Genomic DNA, 22,194 nt, shown 5'->3' on the forward strand with positions numbered 1-22,194 from the left:
TGTGGAGTCCCTCCGGCCCGTGGTCCTGTGCGGCTCCAGTCCCCGATGTTCCACACAGGCTCCAGACCCCGAGGTTCCAGTCCACGATGTTCCAGTCCGTGTTCCGTCCGGTTCTGGTCTGGCCAGCCTTCCATGAGGTGCATCTCCACAACATGTGGAGTCCCTCCGGCTTGGCCCTGTGCCGGCTCCAGTCCCCGATGTTCCGTCACAGGCTCCAGACCCCGAGGTTCCAGTCCACAATGTTCCGGTTCCATCACAGGCTCTGGACCCTGAAGTTCCAGTCCACGATGTTCTGGTTCCAGTCCCCGGTGTTCCGTCCACGAGGTTCCAGTCCACGGAGTTCCGTCACGGTTCCAGTCCACGATGTTCATGTTCCTGTCCCCGGTGTTCCGCCGCCGCCTCCAGCCCCCGATGTTCTGGTTCTAGTCCCCGGTGTTCCGTCGCCGGTTCCAGTCCACGATGTTCCGGTTCCAGTCCCCGGAGTTCCGTCACCGGTTCCAGTCCACGATGTTCCTGTCCCCGGTGTTCCGCCGCCTCCAGCCCCCGATGTTCTGGTTCTAGTCCCCGGTGTTCCGTCGCCGGTTCCAGCCCCCGATGTTCTGGTTCTAGTCCCCGGTGTTCCTCTGCTGGCTCCAGCCCCTGATGTTCCAGTCCCCGGTATTCCGCCTCCGTTCCGCCCGGCCCCGGTTCTCCCCATCCCGCCGCCGTCCCGGTCAGTCACAGTTCCCCGTGTTCCGTCCCGTCCATCCCCGGTTTCCCGTGACCTGTCCCATCCAGTCACAGTTCCCCATGTCTCGTTGCCCGGTCATGGTCCCACAGAGCCCCCATCCCCAGACCCCGGTACCCCTGGGACTTCCTCTCCTGAGCCCGGTCCCCTAGCTCCCCGCTCTTGTCCTCCGGCCCGCCCTCCAGAGCGCGCCCCTCGGCCTGGTTATCGTCCTGCGGCCCGCCCCCCCGGACTGCTTCTGCAGCCTTGGACCCTCCTCCGGCTCCCCTCCACCCACCCTTGTGGAACGCTTGGCCGTCTGGAATTCGTCCCTTGAGGGGGGGGTACTGTCATGATCTGGAGTTTGTGTTAGTTTTGTGTCTTGTTTGGAAGTCCTTGTGTCGTCTGTCTCCCTGTGATTGTCTGCCCTGGCCCTGATTGTTTCCTTCTGTGATTGCTGGCCCCGCCCTCATTGTGTCCACCTGTGTCTCGTTCCCCGTTGTCCAATCCTCTCACCTTGCCTGTGTATGTAAACCCTGTTCGTCTCATTCCCAGTGTGGCTTCGTACTGTTTGGTCCGTGTGTTTTGTCGTCCTGTTCTGGTTTCTTGGAGTAAAGATTGTTTTTGTGCAATAATGTCGGCGTTTGGGTCCTCTCTCGTTGCGACAACCTGGACTGCGCATGACAATGTGTGTCCTGACATGCTCAACATTATAGCAACGTTTGCATTATTGAAGTTATTTTTCAAGTTCAGTTTGCCAGGAAGTGCTGATGTTTCGTGAAAAGACAGATTTTACAGAATGTCCTCCTTCATCTATCTTTTTATCCTTTTCTCTCAACGGCTTACAACCCAAAACTAGTTTGATTTCCAGGCACCAGTGTTGAGGCCTACAGGAGTTTAAAAAAACTATACAGGACTGTCTCAGAAAATTAGAATATTGTGATAAAGTTCTTTATTTTTGTAATGCAAATGTCATGCATTCTGGATTCATTACAAATCAACTGAAATATTGCAAGCCTTTTATTCTTTTAATATTGCTGATTATGGCTTACAGCTTAAGAAAACTCTAAAATCCTCTCATAAAATTTTAATATTTCCTCAGACCAAGTAAAAAAAAATTTATAACAGCTGAGTGTTTGTCAAGGCTCAGGAAACCCTTGCAGGTGTTTCGAGTTAATTAGACAATTCAAGTGATTTGTTTAATACCCTACTAGTATACTTTTTCATGATATTCTAATATTTAGAGATAGGATATTTGAGTTTTCTTAAGCTGTAAGCCATAATCAGCAATAAATCAGAATAAAAGGCTTGCAATATTTCAGTTGATTTGTAATGAATCCAGAATGCATGACATTTTTGTTTTTTTAATTGCATTACAGAAAATAAAGAACTTCATCACAATATTCTAATTTTCTGAGACAGTCCTGTATATATAATATCTTCATTTTATTGTGCTGTAATAAACTACTATACAGCTGAGAGAGCTTTCTGCAGGGTGCTATAAAGCAGTGCAGTCATACACTTTGAGCAAAAGTTATCATGCTCAAGTTCTAATTTCTGTTAATTGTTTTAAAGGTCCACGTTATGTTGAGCCTCTGAGTTTCGATAGATTTATCGTCACTATATCAGGCATGGTGCGTGATGTGTCTTCTATGATGACAATAACCAATATTTATGATGAGGATTGAAGAAAGCAATGACTTGGTAGTGGTCTGAGATTGGCTTAATATTAAACTGCAGTGTATCAGTGCAGGGACTGAGCTAATGCACTTGTCACTGATGCCATGACAACAACACACTGAGCCTTTGAGATTAAAAAAGATGACCTGGGTTATTCCCTTTAACACCAGTAGACTTTTCTTGGTAGAGAATATTTTTTATATATATATTTGAGTTTTGAGGTGATTTGATAAAATATATTGTTAATATCAGAATCACATCGAGGGTTGATCCATGAGATGAACAATAAACATAAAGAATATACCTACTTCTTTGTATGAGGTGTAAGATAAATAATTGTAAAGGAAGACATCCTTCAATGGTTTAATGCTAAAGCTCTTTGCTATGCGTGTGTTATGTCACGTTATCACTTAATTTGCACAACAACAAGTATAACTTAAGCAAATGTGTTTATATTCCAAGTGTGTACAGATAGTATGTTAAGCTTCCCCTTCACATGGTTTTACATTTCGTTGTGTCATAACAAAGCTGTACTCCGTTATACTTGACGTGTGCTTACTTGAGCATACTACGTGTCATATTGTTATTGGAAGTATATTTAAACAGTAAATATATACATTGTTCTTAAGGGAGGGAGGCAAGTTACTGAAAATTAGTAATTAGTTACAGTCACTAGTTACTTCTTTTAAAAGTAATTTAATTACTTTACCAGTTACTGTATATCAAAAGTAATTAGTTACGAGGGAAAGTAACTTTTAAGTTACTTTTATGTCTGCTTTTTTAATGTACTGAACAGTCAAACACAATAAACATATTTTTTAGACCTATTTATTGCAATCAACAGGGCAACAGGCCTCATCTCAAGTCTCATCTCTCACCTCTGACCAGTAGCCACAACATTGCTAGCTCTCAAACCAGTTATTGTACCTCAAGAGGAGAAGCTTCTCAAACTTTTGATCTGAGAGCCTATTCCTCTTTGGAGAGAGAATCAGGTTCCCAAGGCTAAAGAGTCTTTCCACTGGATGGAGTGGCTGCATTATATTTAAGTGATACTTTCTTTATTATGGGAAACTGATTCAGAGCGTCCATCCCTGTGGCTCCTGATTTAAAGTAATCAGCTACTTCATTTTCAACAGAGACATAGGCATCCTCCTCACTCTCATCAAAGCTAAAGAATTCAATCACAGTGTGGCACGGTGCATGCTGGTCAAGGGGGCGTGCCTGTGATTGGCGGAGTAGAGGGGAGGCGGGGTTAACCTGTCGGAAAACGGGAGTTAAGGTTGGTTGACGGGAACCGTTGTTGTTGACGTTCGAGCTGCTGAGCTGAGAGGAGCACGCTGTCTGTGTTGGTGGATGCCCAATAAAGTGAGGATTAATAACGTCGTCCCGTCTCCGTGTCATCAGTGCCATAACGTCCGAGACGTTACAATATCATTGCGCCACCTAGTGAGAGTGTGTTCACCTGTGTGCGCGGATGTGTCGGCGCGCATCACGGCAGAGCGATGCGACCGAGAAGTGTTAACGGGGGTGCTGAGCGATTAAATATATCTCTTGTTCTGCCTGTTTTGTGATATACATGCCTAAAAGGCGCCTAATATTTCTAGACTGAAATAATATCGGCATTATAATTCTTATAACTATGAGGATTTTTTTAGTTGCCTATTTTGTGGTGCCCCCTCAGGACTCGGTGCCCTACGCGCAGCGGGTAGTGCGCGTTATGGGAACGGCGGCGCTGATCACAACTCTGATCAAAACATAAACTAGGGATGATTAAATGACCTTCAGAATTTAACCGATTAAAAATGTATTAACCGACAATGTATGTTTTGTATACCATTTTCTCCGGAGCTCATATATATTTACTTTAATACTACAAGAGGGCGCCCCATTTGACATTGTTTTGTTTGGCGGTCAGAAAAATAGGTCAGATAAAAGAATAACACGTAATTTAAATCATAAATATTTTTATATTCATTTCAAACTTTTCAAAATTGAAAATTAAAAACATTTTATTCATTTATTGTAAATGACCTCTCGCGGCCCACCTGCAGTACCTTCACGCGGCCCACACTTTGGGAATCGCTGCCGTAGGGAACACGCGTAGACACGCCCCCCTCTCTTCTCATTGGTTGCAGGATGTCTTCGCAGTCAAACGAAGTGGGGCTGTCAGTCTCGTGGTGGAGGTCTGAGCTGCTGCAGGTGTCCGAGCTGGAGCGTCCGGCTGAGAGGAAGGATGGACAACTCGAAGAGACCCACAATTGCAAACGTCTACAGGGGGACGTTTATCCACTCGACCCAGCAGACAGCGCTGCAGATCCTAGAAGACGAGCTCCTGGGAGTGGATACAGACGGAAAGGTTTGTCAGACTCACCTGTTGGCCTGATTTAGAATGATTGTATTATTGTTTATTTTTTTATTTCTTTTACTTTACTATTTATGTTTTTCAAAACATGAACTAGGCTGATTTTGTATCTATTTATAGCTATATATAATACAAACCGTCCGTTTTTTGACAAAATGCACAGTACAATTGTGTCAATTTAACACTTAAAGAGTATATTTTAACACTCAGCGAGTGAATTTTTGAGTGTTAAAGTAACACTGAACATAGTGTTAACATTTCAGAATAAAAGTAAATCTGGTAAAAGTTATTATTTTACTCTACACTACACTGAGAAGTGTTCATTTTGATTAACACTAGTCCGAGTGTTATTTACATTTGACACTTCTCAGTGTAGAATAATAACTCTTACCAGAGTTGCGATTACTCTGATATGTGTACACTATGTTCAGTGTTACTTTATATTACGTTTCATTTAGCTGACACTTTTATGTTACATTCATAAACTGTAGACACAGCTACAGGGAGCAAGTCAGGGTTAAGTGTCGAGCTCAAGGACATATCGACTAGGGTGGGGAAGCTCCTGATTATAAAAAAGTCTTGAATTATAACACGCATAATGAAACTCAATTTTAAAGGAGGGGTGGAGTTTTTCAGAATAACTGAACTCGTCATGAACACTTGGGGGTTTACTCTTGCTCTAGTTTTATTGACTGACAGAGTCAATTCACTTTACCACTGTATATTTAACACAACCTAAATATTTACACCAACACTATAGGGTACTCCTGGAATTTACTTTGTGAAACCTCATTTTCTCTTACAGTGAGCTTTTGCTGAGCAACACAAAAACATACCTTGCCTCTTATAATATAACAGGTTAAACTTATGGTGTCCATTTACTTGTTCTGGAAAAACAAAATATTTATGATGTTTTCAGCTCTCCTAACTTACTTTATTGCTAAATTGTACTACGTTGGCTAATCATCAACTTTTCGCTGATTTCCATACTGCCATCAGATCGCTTTTACTGGGAGAGGCGTGGAGCTTGACAGACTTTCTCAGACCTTTGGTTTCAGTCCCAATGAAGTCATTCAGCTGGCACAACAGTAAGTCGTATACCTATAAAGAAATGACTGAATACATACAAATTGCACACGATAGTAAATCAGTTCTTTGATACAACAAACAGAAACTATACTGTATGTTTTGACGATGTCCATGTCTTGCTGCATTGCAGTGAGTTCTTCATGCCAGGACTGGTGGACACCCACATCCACGCCTGCCAGTACAGCTACGCAGGCACAGCTCTGGACATGCCCTTACTGCAGTGGCTCGAGACCTACACCTTTCCGGTGGAGTCCCACTTCAAGGACTTGCAGTTTGCCCACAAGGTCTACTCTCAAGTCGTGGTGAGTTATCTGGCATTGGCTATGAAAATGGGTACAATTGCTGAGCATCAATCACAGGGAGCCACGACTGAGCTTTGTGGCACTCTGCAAGTTTGACAGGTGTGATGTGTTGTTGTTCATGGCATTGCAATTTGACGATTGAGAGTGGGACATTCTTGAAGGTTTGCTCTTTTGTTCCGCAGCTTACGGTTTGAGAAAGGTGTGGACAGAAATGACGCAGAACGTTTAAATGTGATCTTAATCCTGTAATATGACCCCTGTGCCTCACAGAAAAGGACCCTGAGAAACGGAACAACCACGGCATGTTACTTTGCCTCCCTACATACAGACGCCTCTCTTTTGTTGGGGCAGATTGCAAGTAAGATGTCCTACACGCAAACACACACACACACACACACACACACACACACACACACACACACACACACACACACACACACACACACACACACACACACACACACACACACACACACACACTTGCATATTAGGAGTCTAGGCCAGAATACTAGACTTATTATAAAGAATGATTATCAAGACCTTAGTTTAGAATAATTAAGTCATAGCAGGTGACCTGTGGCTGGTCGGGAGGTTGCCCGTTCATATGGCTCTGTCCTGTTGAGAAACAATGGAGGCCACTGCTGATAAGATGAAAAAGGAAAACGGAAAATAGTTGTAGTGTAAGTCTGTTAACACAGCCAGGTTATATTCAAGGGGGCAGAGTGCATACATATGGGAGCTGGTTAGCATGTCGGACATCCACAAGCTATCTAGTCCTTATAAGCAGAGCAGCAGCTCACAATGTGATAATGGATCCACATGCTTTGTTCAACTGTAGTGAAGAATACATCTGCTTTAGCCCAGTAATTCTAATTTATAACATTCATTATAGTCAAACAGACAGTGCAGCAATCAGCTGATATGTTTCCTAAACTGCTTAAAGTCAGAATGTCCCTGTTTTCCTTGGTAGTTTCAACTGGATTAAAACACTTATTTTGTTTTGCAATAGTGAACACACACAGCCACACGCACACACTTATTGTGCTTATTGACTGCTTTGGTAGCCCTGGTCATTGTGTGTTATCAGGGTCTTTGAACCCTCACCTTTGTCCGGTCCATTTAGTAGGAAACGTGTTGTTGTTCAGCATAAGCATATGTGGGCATATCTGTGTTTGAGAATTTCCAACACATATGTGACATTCATACAGAATGCCTCCTTTTGCTTTTTGAATTTATTAGTTTAATAGTTATTTATATTACAAAACATACACTGCCGTTCAAAAGTTTGGGGTCATCCAGACAATTTTGTGTCTTCCATGAAAACTCACTTTTATTTATCAAATGAATTGAAAATTGAATAGAAAATATAGTCAAGACATTGACAAGGTTAGAAATAATGATTAATATTTGAAGTATTAATTTTGTTCTTCAAACTTCAAGCTCAAAGGAAGGCCAGTTGTATAGCTTATATCACCAGCATAACTGTTTTCAGCTGTGCTAACATAATTGCACAAGCGTTTTCTAATCAGACATTAGTCTTCTAAGGCGATTATCAAACACAATGTACCATTAGAACACTGGAGTGATCGTTGATGGAAATGGGCCTCTATACACCTCTGGAGATATTTCATTAGAAACCAGACACTTCCACCTAGAATAGTCATTTACCACATTAACAATGTATAGTGGGTATTTTTGATTAATGTTATCTTTATTGAAAAAACAGTGCTTTTCTTTGAAAAATAAAGACATTTCTAAGTGACCCCAAACTTTTGAACGGTAGTGTACATATGGTGTGTGTGTGTGTGTGTGTGTGTGTGTGTCTGTGTGCATTCATATAGAAGACTAGGATTAGGGGTTGTGCGTGACAGAGGGATTTGACTGTGGTGGAATTATTTGTAACTCCTATTCACAAGCTTCGGATGAGATGTTTAAAATAATGATGCTGGATGATGAACGTTCAGCAGAGTGCACCTTAGTCAAGGTCCAGGTAGCACACGGACATGCACAGTTAGTGAGTATATAAGGGGGAGGGAGAGGTGACTTCCTCGTATTATAACAAGAAGGGAGATAGAGTGCTGTCTTAGCGAGGGTACGAGTTTAAAGGTCTTCAAAGGCCGATTCACGAGTTGAAGGTTATAACAGACATATAAGAGAAAGTTGTAAATTATTGGCTAGCATATGGGGGGGGGAAAAGAATGTGTAAATAGGGGGATACCCATAACTCATGCGATTTCTCAGGAAGTTTTGCTGAGGAGTTTCACAAAATAAGGGCCCTTAAAGGTTCTTGCCAGCCCCAGACATAACATGATTATATTGAATATAGCATGATATGATATTCAAACCTGCAACAATTATAAGTGCAGTATTTTTTCCATTACATGGCAAAAGATCGGGAATGCTGTGATATGCTGCAGGTGGAATTACATTAATAATCAGATGTAACAATTGGACAAATAATGCAAATTCAATATGGATTAATAATTATGTTTTTACCCCATACAGAGAAAACTTTATGAAATACTCAATTATCACCTGTATATCAATGGGAGCTGTAGAAATGTGCCTAGACACCTTTCATTCAAGATTCAAGATTCAAGATTCAAGATGTTTTATTTGTCACATACACACACAGGGTGTGCAGTGAAATGAAAGTGGCAATGCTCAGCAGGAATGTGCAAGGGCAACAAGTACACACTATTTACAAATAAAAAACAACACAATATTTACAGTAAGTGTGTGTGTGTGTGTGTGTGTGTGTGTGTGTGTGTGTGTGTGCCTAAGAGGGGCAGTTGTGTGGGTCTATGTGGGGGTCCTGGTGAGGTCGGAGTTCACAATCCTGATGGCCTGAGGAAAGAAACTCCGTCTCAGTCTCTCTGTTCTTGCAGCGTGACTACGGAGGCGCCTGCCTGACCGCAGCAGCTGAAACAGTCTGTTGTTGGGGTGGTGAGGATCCTTCATGATCCTGCCGGCTCTGGTTCTGCACCTCCTGGTGTACAAGTCCTGCAGGGTGGGAAGTGTAGTTCCAATAGTGCGCTCAGCCGAACGCACTACTCTCTGCAGAGCCTTCCTGTCCTGAGCGGAGCAGTTGCCAAACCAGGCTGTGATGCTTCCTGTCAGGACGCTCTCTACAGCTCCAGAGTAGAAGGACTGAAGGATCCTCTGGGAAACTTTAAATTTCCTCAGCTGCCTGAGGTGGTAGAGGCGCTGCCTTGCCTTTCTCACCAGAGTGTCTGTGTTTGTTGACCATGTCAGATCCTCGGTGATGTGGACTCCCAGGTATTTATACCCGCTCACCCTCTCCACAGTAGTCCCGTTAATCCCCAGTGGTGAGTACGTCCTCTGTTGTTGTACCCTCCTAAAGTCCACAATCAGCTCCTTAGTTTTGGTGACATTCATGATGAGGCTGTTGTCCTGGCACCAGAGTGACAGATCAGCAACTTCCTCCAGGTAGGCCTTCTCGCCGTTGTCGGAGATCAGGCCCACCACCACTGTGTCATCCGCAAACTTGATGATGGTGTTGAGTTGAACCTGGCCACACAGTCATGTGTGTACAGGAGTACAGTAGGGGCTGAGGACGCAACCCTGGGGGATCCTGTGTTCAGGGTGAGGGATTTGGAGGTGTGTCTGCCCACCCTGACCACCTGTGGCCTGGCGGTCAGGAAGTCCAGGATCCAAGCACACAGTGGGGTGTTCAGTCCCAGCTCAATCAGCTTGCCGGCCAGTCTGGAGGGACTATAGTGTTGAAACCTGAACTAGAATCAAAGAACAGTAGTCTCACATAGCCCCTCTGGCTGTCCAGATGAGAGAGTGTGGTGTGCAGTACCTGGGAGACAGCATCATCCGTGGATCTGTTTGGGCGATAAGCAAACTGCAGCGGGTCCATGGAGGAAGGGAGGAAGGCGCAGATGTAGTCCTTTATCAGCCTCTCAGCATTTCATGACCACCGAGGTGAGGGCCACCGGTCGGTAGTCATTCATACATGCTGGAGAAGCATTCTTGGGCACAGGGACAATAGTGGATCTCTTGAAGCAGGCGGGGACCACGGACTCAGCCAGGAGAGGTTGAATATTGTGGTGAACACTGGAGCTAGCTGGTTAGCACAGGTCTTCAGTACTCGCCCAGATATGCCATCTGGACCTGCAGCTTTCCTGGTGTTCACCTCAACAGAGCCCTCCTCACACTGTGCTCGGTCACAGAGAGTGTGTGTTCATCCCCAGCGGTAGAACTCACCTCGCTACGCTTAACGGTGTTGTTGTTAGCGGCGAGCTAGCGCTGTTGTTGCTAGCCTCAAACCGTGCATAAAATGAGTTCAGGTCGTCCGCTAGGGATGCGTCGGCACTCACCATTGCGCGGCGTCTGCTCTGGTAGTTTGTGATAGTCCGTAGCCCCTGCCATAGGCGCCTGGTGTCGCGCTGCTCCATCTGTGATTCCACTCTGTCTCGGTACCTCCTCTTGGCCTCCTTCACCGCTCTCCTCAGTCCATAGACCGCTGCCTTGTACTCGTCCATGTTGCCGGATACAAGACCGGAGTTATAGGCAGCAGTACGGGCGTTCACAGCTTCACGGATGGATCTATCAACCCACGGCTTTTGATTAGGAAAGACCCTAACTTTTACCGTGGGGACGATGGTGTCCGTTAAGCGTTGCTATGAGGCTCATTGCTACTCAAGAACTCCCCGACGTCACTGGAACTGGATTGAATCATGACCCAGGCTACGATACTCAGAGCGATCTGTAGCTCAGCCTCTGATTGATCAGACCACCACATTACGTTCCTCGTCACTACCGCTTCCGCGATCCTTTGTTTATACTCCGGAAGCAGAAAAATGGCGGCATGGTCTGATTTCCCTAACGGAGGGAGAGAGACAGCCTTGTAGCCTCTCTTGAATGGCGTATAGCAGTGGTCCAACGTTCTTTCCTCTGGTAGCACACGTAATGTGCTGGTGAAAGTTCGGCATGACTTTTTTTAGGTTTGCCTTGTTAAAGTCCCCAGCCACCACCACAGCCGCGTCGGGATACTTGTTCTGATGCCGACATAACACATCGTGTAGGTCCGATAGTGCTACGTCGGTGTCCGCTTGTGGTGGAATGTGAGCGGCTGTGGTGATGACCGAGCTGAACTCCCGGGAAGGTAGAATGGACGGCATGAGATCGTCAGATGTTCCAGGTTCGGCGAGCAGGAACGAAAGAGTCTTAATGTTCTTGGGGTCGCACCACATGTTGTTAGTTATGAAGCAGACCCCTCCACCCTTAGATTTACCAGACTCTTCCGTTCTGTCTGCACGGAATACAGAGGAGTACTCGGTTGGACATATGACTCGATCCGCACCAGCGGGTCAGCCAAGTTTCCGTCAGACAAAAGATGTTACAATCCCGCATGTCCCGTTGGAATCTGATCCTTGCCCTAAAATCATCCATCTTATTTTCCAGAGACTGGACGTTAGCAAGAAGGATGCTGGGCAAAGGTGGACGGTGGGCTTGAACTCTCAGTCTGTTCAATTCCGCTCCGTTTCCCTCGATGTTTTCGCTGTCTCCCGTAGTAGCGGCTCCACTGCTGTTGTTGTGGTTCGCTCGACGATCTCTGCCGGCCACGCTGGATCGATGGAAAAAGTGGACAAAAACCCTTGTTTTGCGCAAAAGTTTATGTCCAAAAGTGTGCTGCGGTCGTATGTTGTTAGTGCCGATGTGTTTGTGGCAAAGAAAATATTAAAAATAAACACAAAAACTAAAAGAGCGCACAATCTCCGCGGAGCTGCCGCGACGGCGACTGGACATAGCCGCGCCATCTAGAGAGATGGCGTTCATATATTATCATGTTATCATGGTCATGGTGCATGTGCCATATTAAAAAAGTAACAATGCCCACACATATGATGTGAGCTCAAATCCTAGTTTACTGACGAGGCTACAACAAAATGTCACTAATAAGTAAAGCTTCTTTTTGAAAAAAAAAGGGAGCACTCTGATTCAACCCTCCTGTTACCTTAGGGTCAATTTGACCCCATTCAATGTTTAAAGTCGGTGTTCTTTCGGGTCAATTTGACCCCAGGCTGCTTTTCACTGTGTCAAACATATAAGAAATATCAACTTTTTTATATATTTAAAGGGCTATTTAGGTAGTCAACAAACAAACATAAAGTACCTCACACTTAAACTTGGAAAACACTATTAATTCTAATAATTTTCTGGAGGTTTTAATTGCTGGGGTCAAATTGACCCCAAGGGTAAAATATGTCAGTAAATATAAAGGTAACAGGAGGGTTAAACATTGAATGGGGTCAAATTGACCCTAAGGTAACAGGAGGGTTAAGAGAATTATGTTGTTTCACGTTCTTGTTACAGCATCCATCTCTTTCTTGCAGATAACTTTGGACAGCGTGCCTTGGTGGGCAAGGTCTGCATGGACAGGAACGATTCTGTGAAACATTACAAAGAGACCAATCAGGAGTCTCAAGAAGAAACCTGCCGGTGGGTAATGACAGTTTTTAGGAAGCTTAACAGTGTACTAATTATTTAGTCAAGAAAACATATATTTTGTGTCAAACAGCATGTGATCTTAAGTTTGTGAGCTCTTTCCAAGCATTATGTAACATTATTAATAACTCAGTCAATAGTTTTTACTCTTTTCATCTACCCCGACAGGTTGATGAGTGAACAATGCACAGCAAACTTTTAACTCAACTTGAGTTATTTTTTTAACCCTCCCGATATGTTGCGGGTCAAATTTTCCCATTTCAAAGTTTGAAAATCTATAATAAATATTTGTACAATATTTCTGTATAAAACTTCTTCTGCTTACCTTATTTAGTGTAATCAATGTAAAAAAAATACAACAAAAATATCATGTATTTGCAACCCCCCCCCCCCCTGCAGGTTTATAACAATTCAGTTTTCAATTCAGTTTATTTGAATAGCCCAATTTCACAAATAACAAATTTGTCTCGGAGTGCTTTACAATCTGTACACATAGACATCCCTGCCCCAAAACCTCGCATCGGATCAGGAAAAACTCCCAAATAACCCTTCAGGGGGAAAAAAAGGGAAGAAACCTTCAGGAGAGCAACAGAGGAGGATCCCTCTCCAGGATGGACAGATGCAATAGATGTAATGTGGACAGAAGGACAGATTTAGAGTTAAAATACATTCAATGAATATGACAGAGTGTATGAATAGTTCATAGTAGGCATATTCCACGATGGAGACCTCCACGATCCATCAGGCAGATGGCGGTAGAGAGGCGGAGTGGGCGGAGTCTCAACAGTGGGCGGAGTCTCAACAGGACAGTGGCGTAGTCAGGAGCAGGAATTCCACGACCCAGACCTCGATGATCCATCAGGCAGATAGGATCTATGCCGTCTCATAGGGTCCGATGACCCTATGAGACGTGAAGTCAAAAAGGACTCCGGGGAGAAAGCAGAGTTAGTAACGTGTGATTGAGAGATGAAAATTCATCCCTAAGGAGAGAAAAAAGAGGAGATAGGTACTCAGTGCATCCTAAAACGTCCCCCGGCAGCTATAAGCCTATAGCAGCATATCAAGGGGCTGGACCAGGGCAAACCTGATTCAGCCCGAACTATAAGCTCTGTCAAAGAGGAAAGTCTTAAGTCTACTCTTAAACGAGGTGACTGTGTCTGCCTCCCGGACTGAAGGTGGAAGCTGGTTCCATAAAAGAGGAGCTTGATAACTAAAGGCTCTGGCTCCCATTCTACTTTTTAAAACTCTAGGAACTACAAGTAGTCCCGCATTTAGTGAGCGTAGCTCTCTAGTGGGGCAATATGGTACTACAAGCTCCTTAAGATATGATGGTGCATCACCAATCAAGGCTTTGTACGTTAAGAGAAGAATTTAAAAAGTGATTCTTGATTTTACTGGGAGCCAGTGCAGAGCAGCTAGTGCAGGAGTGATGTGATCTCTTTTCTTAGTTTTAGTGAGAATACGAGCTGCAGCATTCTGGATCAACTGGAGGGACCTAAGAGACTTATTAGAGCAGCCTGATAATAAGGAGTTGCAGTAATCCAGTCTCGAAGTAACGAACGCGTGAACCAATTTGTCTGCATCTTTTTGAGACAAGATGTGCCTGATTTTTGAAATATTACGGAGATGAAAGAATGCAGTCCTTGAGATTTGCTTTACGTGGGAGTTAAAGGACAAGTCCCGATCAAAGATAAAGCCAAGATTCTTTACAGTGGTGTTGGATGCCAGGGCAATGCCGTCTACAGAAACCACATCACCAGATAATTGATCTCTGACAGAGATGATGTTCGGGTCAATTTGACCCGGCTGTGAAAGTGAAGGCTAAAAGTCATCAGAAGTGTTAAGTTTAGACTTTTTTTTTCTTTGTAAATGTGGAACAGTCTTTCTTACTCCCTCTATCTCTATCCTGCTGTGTGCCCATCACCCTACATGAGAAGCACACTTTACAAACTAAACAATGTTTCTCATCTTCTAACTTTTTCCCTTTAATACAACTTTATTGGACATGGGACACTAATGTAAGGGTGTCTTTCATGTCTCAACTAATGAATATGGTACTATAGTACTTCCCAATAGACTGTCTGTCTGTCTGACTGAGAGAGACACACCCTCTTCCATCCCAATCTCAGACCCACACACATTCTCTTTCTAACGACCCCACCTGTGAGAGACATACAGATACTATTCTGACGGGAACCTTTATTTTTCCCTGCGGGAAAACTCCACCCACACTTATCAGGGGAGGGCGAAATATACAAAATGGTTGCTTAGAAGTCCTACGACATTACACTCTGCAGATACATACGACTGCACCAAGAGGATGACTGTGTGCTGGCCTTTGGTATCTTTTATAACATAATGTATGCATCTTAACAGTAAGAATAAACATAACTAAAGTTTACTTTCAATACAAATCCTTTATGACTCATTTGGCTTGATTTTGAGTCGGTGGGTCATTATGACAGGTGTCTCATCTCTATTTATCTACATCACCCCATGAAGAGAAAATACATGTTATGGTAGACTAATTTAATTTAGAAATATGTTTTCTTTTCAATGTACCTAAAAAATAGTTTGAACATGTACTTTTTATTAAAACGAGTGAGTTCTCCTGATTGAACTCTGATCTATAAAGGGTTGAATAACTCAATTACACTAAAAACTGATTGAATTGTTCGTAATGGTGTTGGTGATGAGGTACAAACTATAGTTCTTATGATTTTGGGGTTTCTGACCACTTCTGGGTGATTCAACATCAACCGGGTAAAATTGACCGTCACGGCTGTATGTAAGAAACAAACATAACAGGAGGGTTAAAGAGCCACGGTACATTTGGGTCAACCAACAACACTCATTGCTACAGAGTCAGCTACTTGGGAATGAGTTACTAAACTAAACTAAACAAACGAAACACTCGTGGTGTTACGGATGGCTTCTTGTCACTGTGTTTTCTTTGAATGCACCTAAAACGATTGGCTGTGATTTTTTTATTATTACATATTTCCATGGAAAGATAGACTTATTATTGTATTGTAACTCCACAAATTTAAACTATCCTTAGTTTACACTTGCTCAGATTCAAAAGATTTGGGGAAATGTGGCTGCGCCCAATGAGTTACAGTCGTTGTTTTGTTTCCTGTAGGTTCATTGCAGAGCTCTTGAAGAAAAAGGTACGATTCTATGATATAACAGACAACAACGTTAGGATCTAAGAGAAAATCCAGGTGTGCCGGGATTTTGAAGAGAAGATTTCTTAAATCGTCTGTCACTCCCTTGTCTCCTCTGGTGTCTTGTGGGTAGTACCCTCTGGTGAGACCGGTGGTGACTCCCCGCTTCGCTGTATCCTGCACAGAAGCTTTGCTCGGGCAGCTGGGAGCAATCGCTAAGAATAACAACCTGCACATCCAGGTGAGCTCTATGGAGGTCTCTATGGAAACAACTGTTTCCATAGAGACCTTTTAATGACACCTGTTTGTGCAATGAAATAAACACACACATGGAGTTTTCAAAGGCATTATGCTGACAAGGAAGAATGAAAAAACTAATATTTTAAAATAACGTTTGGTGTTATTCTGTGCCCCCCCCCACCCCCCCAACACCTCAGGCTCTATCTGAATTATACGGTTTAGATCAAAGATAACACAGTGGTTTAACGTCTGACATATGTGTGTTTATTTCCAGAGTCATATCAGTGAAAACTTAGAGGAAATTAAGCTTGTAAAGGAGATGTTTCCGGACTCAGAGTCGTACACAGACGTCTATCTCAAACATAACCTGCTCACGGACAAGGTGAGTCACAGTCATCTCCGCTGACACACTCACAGGTCGACAGACCTCTGGTGGAAAAATACAAATGCTGATGATGACGATGATGATTCACAGACAGTGATGGCTCACGGCTGCTACCTCAGTGATGAAGAATTGGTTGTGTTCAGAGAGACAGGAGCCTCTTTGGCTCACTGTCCCAATTCCAATATTTCGTAAGTCACTGACCAAATGCCATGAAGTCTCATTAAGATTTACATGACATAGATTTTACAATAAGACAGCATTTTCATAATACAGTATAACATAACATTGTAAATGCCTGAATGCAAGGATGCGCAACAACTGATCCTTTACTATCTCTCTCTCGCTCCTCCTCTGTTCTCAGGATGTGCAGTGGTATGTTGAATGTCCGCAACGTCCTTAATCACAACGTGAAGTTGGGGCTGGGAACAGGTAGGAGCGCAGCAGCTGTGTGCGCATTTTCACGTTGTTTTGGTGATTTGTCTTTGTTCCAGAAGCTTTAAGGTGCTAAGACTGTTTTCTAGTGTTTTTAAGTGCAGATTTTTTGGAAGATTTGGCCATCCAGGTCGGCTGACAATCAGCAGATTACTTTTCTCTTATTTGTCTGTTTCAGGTTTTAATTTCAAGCCTCGTCAAATCACCATAAATCTGAAAATATGATGCTTTTTCATGACCTAAATGCGGGTTTGTGAATGCTTGTGTCTGCATGCATGCTTGTATGAATTTGAGTCATCCGGTCTGTGATTGTGGTGTCAGATGTGGCGGGGGGCTACTCGGCCTCGATGCTGGATGCTGTGAGGAGAGCTCTGGACACATCCAAAGTCTTGACCATCCAGAACCCAGAATATGAAACGCTCTCCTTTCAGGAGGTGTTCAGACTGGCCACACTGGGAGGCAGCCAAGGTACAACACCCAGAGAAATTGTGCCACTGTGTCGAAGCGTTTTTCTCTTTTTTGGGGGGTCATATTCTCCACCAACGGTCTTGCTGAAGTGTCTTTGCCTCACCGAAGTCACTCGGCAGCAGAAATGCCTGATTCAACACACATGTACACTACTGTTCAAAAGTTTGGGGTCACTTAGAAATGTCTTTATTTTTCAAAGAAAAGCACTGTTTTTTTAATAAAGATAACATTAATCAAAAATATACACTCTACATTGTTAATGTGGTAAATGACTATTCTAGGTGGAAACGTCTGGTTTCTAATGAAATGTCTCCAGAGGTGTATAGAGGCCCATTTCCATCAACTATCACTCCAGTGTTCTAATGGTACATTGTGTTTGCTAATCGCCTTAGAAGACTAATATCTGATTAGAAAACCCTTGTGCAATTATGTTAGCACAGCTGAAAACAGTTATGCTGGTGATATAAGCTATACAACTGGCCTTCCTTTGAGCTTGAAGTTTGAAGAACAAAATTAATACTTCAAATATTAATCATTATTTTTAACCTTGTCAATGTATTGACTCTATTTTCTATTCAATTTTCAATTCATTTGATAAATAAAAGTGAGTTTTCATGGAAGACACGAAATTGTCTGGATGACCCCAAACTTTTGAACGGTAGTGTATATATGAGAATGAGATATTGTTGCAGTTTCACAGTCGGGTAAAGAACACAAGAGTTCATTTTGTGATGCGTTTTGTTCGTAGCCTTGTCCCTGGATGACCAGACAGGGAACTTTGAAGTGGGCAAAGACTTTGACGCCCTGAGGGTAAATGTGGCCGCTCCTGGCGGACCCATCGACCTGCTCCAGGGCGAGGACCCAAAGGTCGGTAGCGGGAGCTTCATTTATTCACACAGATTTACACACAAATTAATAAAGCAGAACATTTGAGTTTATTGTAACGCTCATTTATTATCACTTCAATTTCAGACTATTCTGGAAAAGTTCTTAAATTTGGGTGAGTGTCAATTTCAGTTTGATTTGAGCAAACTTTTCAGATTCTAATGTGCCACTCACTATTTACTTCATGTTTGAATCCGTTGCTTCCTGTTTGACAGGTGACGATCGTAACATAGCAGAGGTGTTTGTGGCCGGGAGGAAGGTGGTACCATTCACTGAGCCAGCCACAGAATAAACGATTTGCACTCGTCTCAAAGCCTAAACACCCTGGAAAGTTAGCTTGAAGAGGACGTTAACTAACACAATATACAAGATATGTAGCTTAAGAAGGATCAGTGGGAAATGCACTAACGCACAATTGTCTTTTAATACTAAAACATATAAGTAGGACATTAATCAATACCGTTACCTTTTCACTCTTAGATACGGAGGACTTAAGAGGAAATATGATTTGAATGAGTTTCAGTGAGTGTCATCATTATGTCTCTTTAATCCCTTATGGATTATTACTGGGCTTTAATACCGGAAATAAGGGATTTATTAACATTGCACTTGCTGTTTGGCATTTTTGCGTATTAAAACATATTCATGCACCAGCCTTTTGCTTATTAAGATCACTCTTAATGAGAAATTCCACAATGTAGAGTTTTTGTTAAATGTACCTAAAATTCTCACTAACTAATATATAAGTACTGGTGATCATCGTGTAACAACGATAACATATTTTCTATTGCACGTTGATATCACATTATGTTGCCTCAAGACATTTAAACTACACAATTATCTGTCAAGTTCATACATATTTCCTCTTACATGTAGTGCTATTTATCGATCTAGACTGTTTTGGTGGGAGCTGCCTAGTTGTGTAAGTATCGCTCAGAGGGATATCTGCCTTCTCTCCAATGTAATGGAACTCCAAAGAATTACTTGTTGTTTTGTTCAAGCCGAGTGCCACAAAATCACCGTATATGGGATTAGCCGCAAACTATCTGACTGTTGGCGAATTAAGGGACAATTGTGGCCGGTTTGCTGAATATGTGGTTTTCTTGAGAATGTATACATGTTTAAAACTTGTATCACAGCAGATCACTCTCGACCAAAATGTATATGTTTGAGGAATTCTTTGATATGTCGCTCAATGGAAGATTGAAATAAAGAATACCACCAAGTCTGTCTTGATATATTTAATAATTAAAATTAAAATGTAATAATTAAAATCAAAATTAAAATGTAATAATTAAAATTAAAATCAGATTTTAGATTGTTGAATATTAAGTTCCTAGATTTCTGATCGTTGAATATTAAGTTCCTAGATTTCTAGATATTTAATTATGATATTTTATTTTAATTATTACATTTTAATTCATATCAAGACAGACTTGGTGGTATTCTTTATTTCAATCTTCCATTGAAATAAAGAATACCACCAAGTCTGTCTTGATATTTGTGAGCTGAAATAAAGAATACCACCAAGTCTGTTTTGATATTTGTGAGCAGCTATTGTTCAGGGATCATTACCCAGCATGTTAGTAAAAAATTTGGATTCACAAATATCCCACTGACCCTTCCAGCTTCTTTAATGGTCTTCTCGTCACCATCTGGGCCTGACAGCTGAGAGGGCTAGATATCAGAAGAGACACATGAGAATGGCTTGTGTCATGTCCTCCTGACATCAAGGTCTCTGCTCCACTTCAAATAGACCATTACAATATGTGAACTGTTCATTGAGAAAACTCCCACTCATATGCTGTTGCTAATGCAGGTTTTGCTTTACCTCCCATATAGCCTCAAAAAGCCAAGGCACTGGCACTGGTACTCCTGGTTTACTGGGACAGGGTTTGATTCCCTGCAGTGTCCTGCTACTTTTTTGGCATAAATGTGGAAGGCTATATTGTTATTGTCACTGTTTCTGAAAATAGTGTTTAATGCATGCTACATGCACTAATAATATGTACATAGATTTTGTTTTAACAATAATTCAGATGGCCAAAACACATGTATGAGATGATATTTTCTGACTGCCCACATCTTTATGGATGGACTCCATGTTTGTTTGTTTTTAAATCAGAATCAGAAACAGTTTTATTGCCAGGAATGTTTACACAAACGAGGAATTTTTTTTGGCGGAAGGTGCAACATTTGGACATGACAAACAAACAACAATCAACACGACAGAAAGACAACAAATAATGTGAAAGTGTTTGGGTGTGTGCTTCAAGTGGTGTGTTTTAGTTAAAAGTGTATGTTACACGTGGCGTGTGTTTAAGTGTTTAATTAAAATGCATGTAATTAAAGTGGCATGTGTGTGGAGGAGGCCTCAAGTTAAAGTGCATGTTAAAGTGACGTGTGGAGGAGGCCTCCAGGAGGGAAGAAGAAGGAGGAGGGAGGAGGAAGAAGGAAGAAGGAGGAGGAGGAAGAGGAAGGAGCGGGAAGAAGGAGGAGAGGAAGGTGGAAGAAGAGGTGGTAGTCCTGGGGTGACAGTCAGTCAGTCCCGGGTCCATTGATGAGCCCGACTGCCGACGGGAAAAAACTTTTGGTGTGGCGGGTGGTCTTTGTCCTGATGGACCGCAGCCTCCTCCCAGAGGGGAGGGACTCGAACAGGGAGTGTCCAGGGTGGGAGGGGTCAGCGACAATCTTTCTGGCCCGCTTCAGTGACCTGGAAGTGAACAGGACCTGGAGGGAAGGCAGATTGCAGCCGATAACCCTCTCGGCCGAGCGGATGATGCTCTGCAGCCTGCACTTGTCTTTGGCTGTGGCTGCAGGGTGCCAGACGGTGATGGAGGAGCAGATGATGGACTCAACGATGGCCGTGTAGAATTGTACCATCATTCTCCCTGGCAGGTTGAATTTCCTCAGCTGCCTCAGGAAGAACATCCTCTGCTGGGCCTTCTTGGTGATGGAGCCGATGTTCAGCTCCCACTTGAGGTCCTGGGTGATGATGGAGCCCAGGAAGCAGAAGGACTCCACAGCGTCGACGGGGGAGTCACACAGGATGAGAGGGGCGGGTGGGGCTGCATTCCTCCTGAAATCCACAACCATCTCCACTGTCTTTAGAGCGTTGAGCTCCAGGTTGTTCTGGCTGCACCAGGTCACCAGGTGGTCAGTCTCCCACCTGTAGGCGGTCTCGTCCCCACCAGAGATGAGTCCAATGAACCATAATTTTATGGTTGGACCACAAAACAGAGTGCAAGTGGGACAAGAGTAGGTTGACTTTCAATTTGTCTGTGCTCAGTTGTCCACTATATCAAATTGAGGGATTGATTGCAGTGACCCCTAATGATCAAATATTCTGAAAAAAATAAGGTACGTTTCGGGACGCCATGTAGTCACAGGCTAGCAATTTGGTGAGGACAGGTCAAGTGAGTTGGAAGTTAGGACCCTTTACATATTAGGCCACACCTCTTAGATGTTAATTGGCCCATATCCTCTGAACGCAATAAAATATCAACGATCTGTTAAAGATTTCTGATGAGATTGAAGCAATTATGAACTAAAAAAACTTGAATACAACTTTTGATATCAAAAGAATGACATTAACCTATTGTACATCTTCTCAAACAGTTGTTTTTGCTTGGAGCTTACAGTGTTCATGTTACAGGCTGTTATTTTGGTAAATGTCCAGGCGTTTTAGAGATGTGTTTAGCTCCCTGAAGCAGTTCTTGTCCAGCTGAAGACAGAACCCAACCTTGCACCCCTCACCAGGCCCGGGGTGGGTAATCGGGAGAATCGGGAGAGTTCCCGGTGGGCCGCTTCACTTCTGGGCCGGTCGAGAATTTTATTTGTTGACACTTCGATAGGTTGATCGCGGTCGCTGCAGAGCTCCGACGCCGGTCTGCGCGCATCGGGACGGAGCAAAAAAATAGTCACTTGCACCCCCCCCCCCGTCAACAACTCTTCTCGGCTCGATGCCGGCGCGCGCAAGTATTTGCATTGCATTATCCAAT

The 22,194-nt window shown here is 43.2% G+C and overlaps 1 protein-coding gene across 1 annotated transcript; it reads left to right on the forward strand.

The window, feature by feature from the left end:
• Nucleotides 1-4,619: 4,619 nt before the first annotated feature.
• LOC130196162 (guanine deaminase-like) lies at nucleotides 4,620-19,039 on the forward strand. The gene is made up of 14 exons (XM_056418048.1): nucleotides 4,620-4,742; nucleotides 5,748-5,836; nucleotides 5,968-6,139; nucleotides 6,410-6,497; nucleotides 12,505-12,610; nucleotides 15,759-15,786; nucleotides 15,917-16,024; nucleotides 16,298-16,405; nucleotides 16,499-16,596; nucleotides 16,770-16,837; nucleotides 17,162-17,308; nucleotides 18,057-18,175; nucleotides 18,281-18,308; nucleotides 18,409-19,039. The coding sequence occupies exons 1-14, from the start codon at nucleotides 4,620-4,622 to the stop codon at nucleotides 18,483-18,485; spliced, it is 1,359 nt and encodes a 452-aa protein (XP_056274023.1). The 3' UTR covers nucleotides 18,486-19,039.
• Nucleotides 19,040-22,194: the final 3,155 nt, after the last annotated feature.

The sequence above is a fragment of the Pseudoliparis swirei genome, chromosome 7 (genome assembly GCF_029220125.1).
Source record: "Pseudoliparis swirei isolate HS2019 ecotype Mariana Trench chromosome 7, NWPU_hadal_v1, whole genome shotgun sequence".
In the NCBI taxonomy this organism is placed as follows: domain Eukaryota; kingdom Metazoa; phylum Chordata; class Actinopteri; order Perciformes; family Liparidae; genus Pseudoliparis; species Pseudoliparis swirei.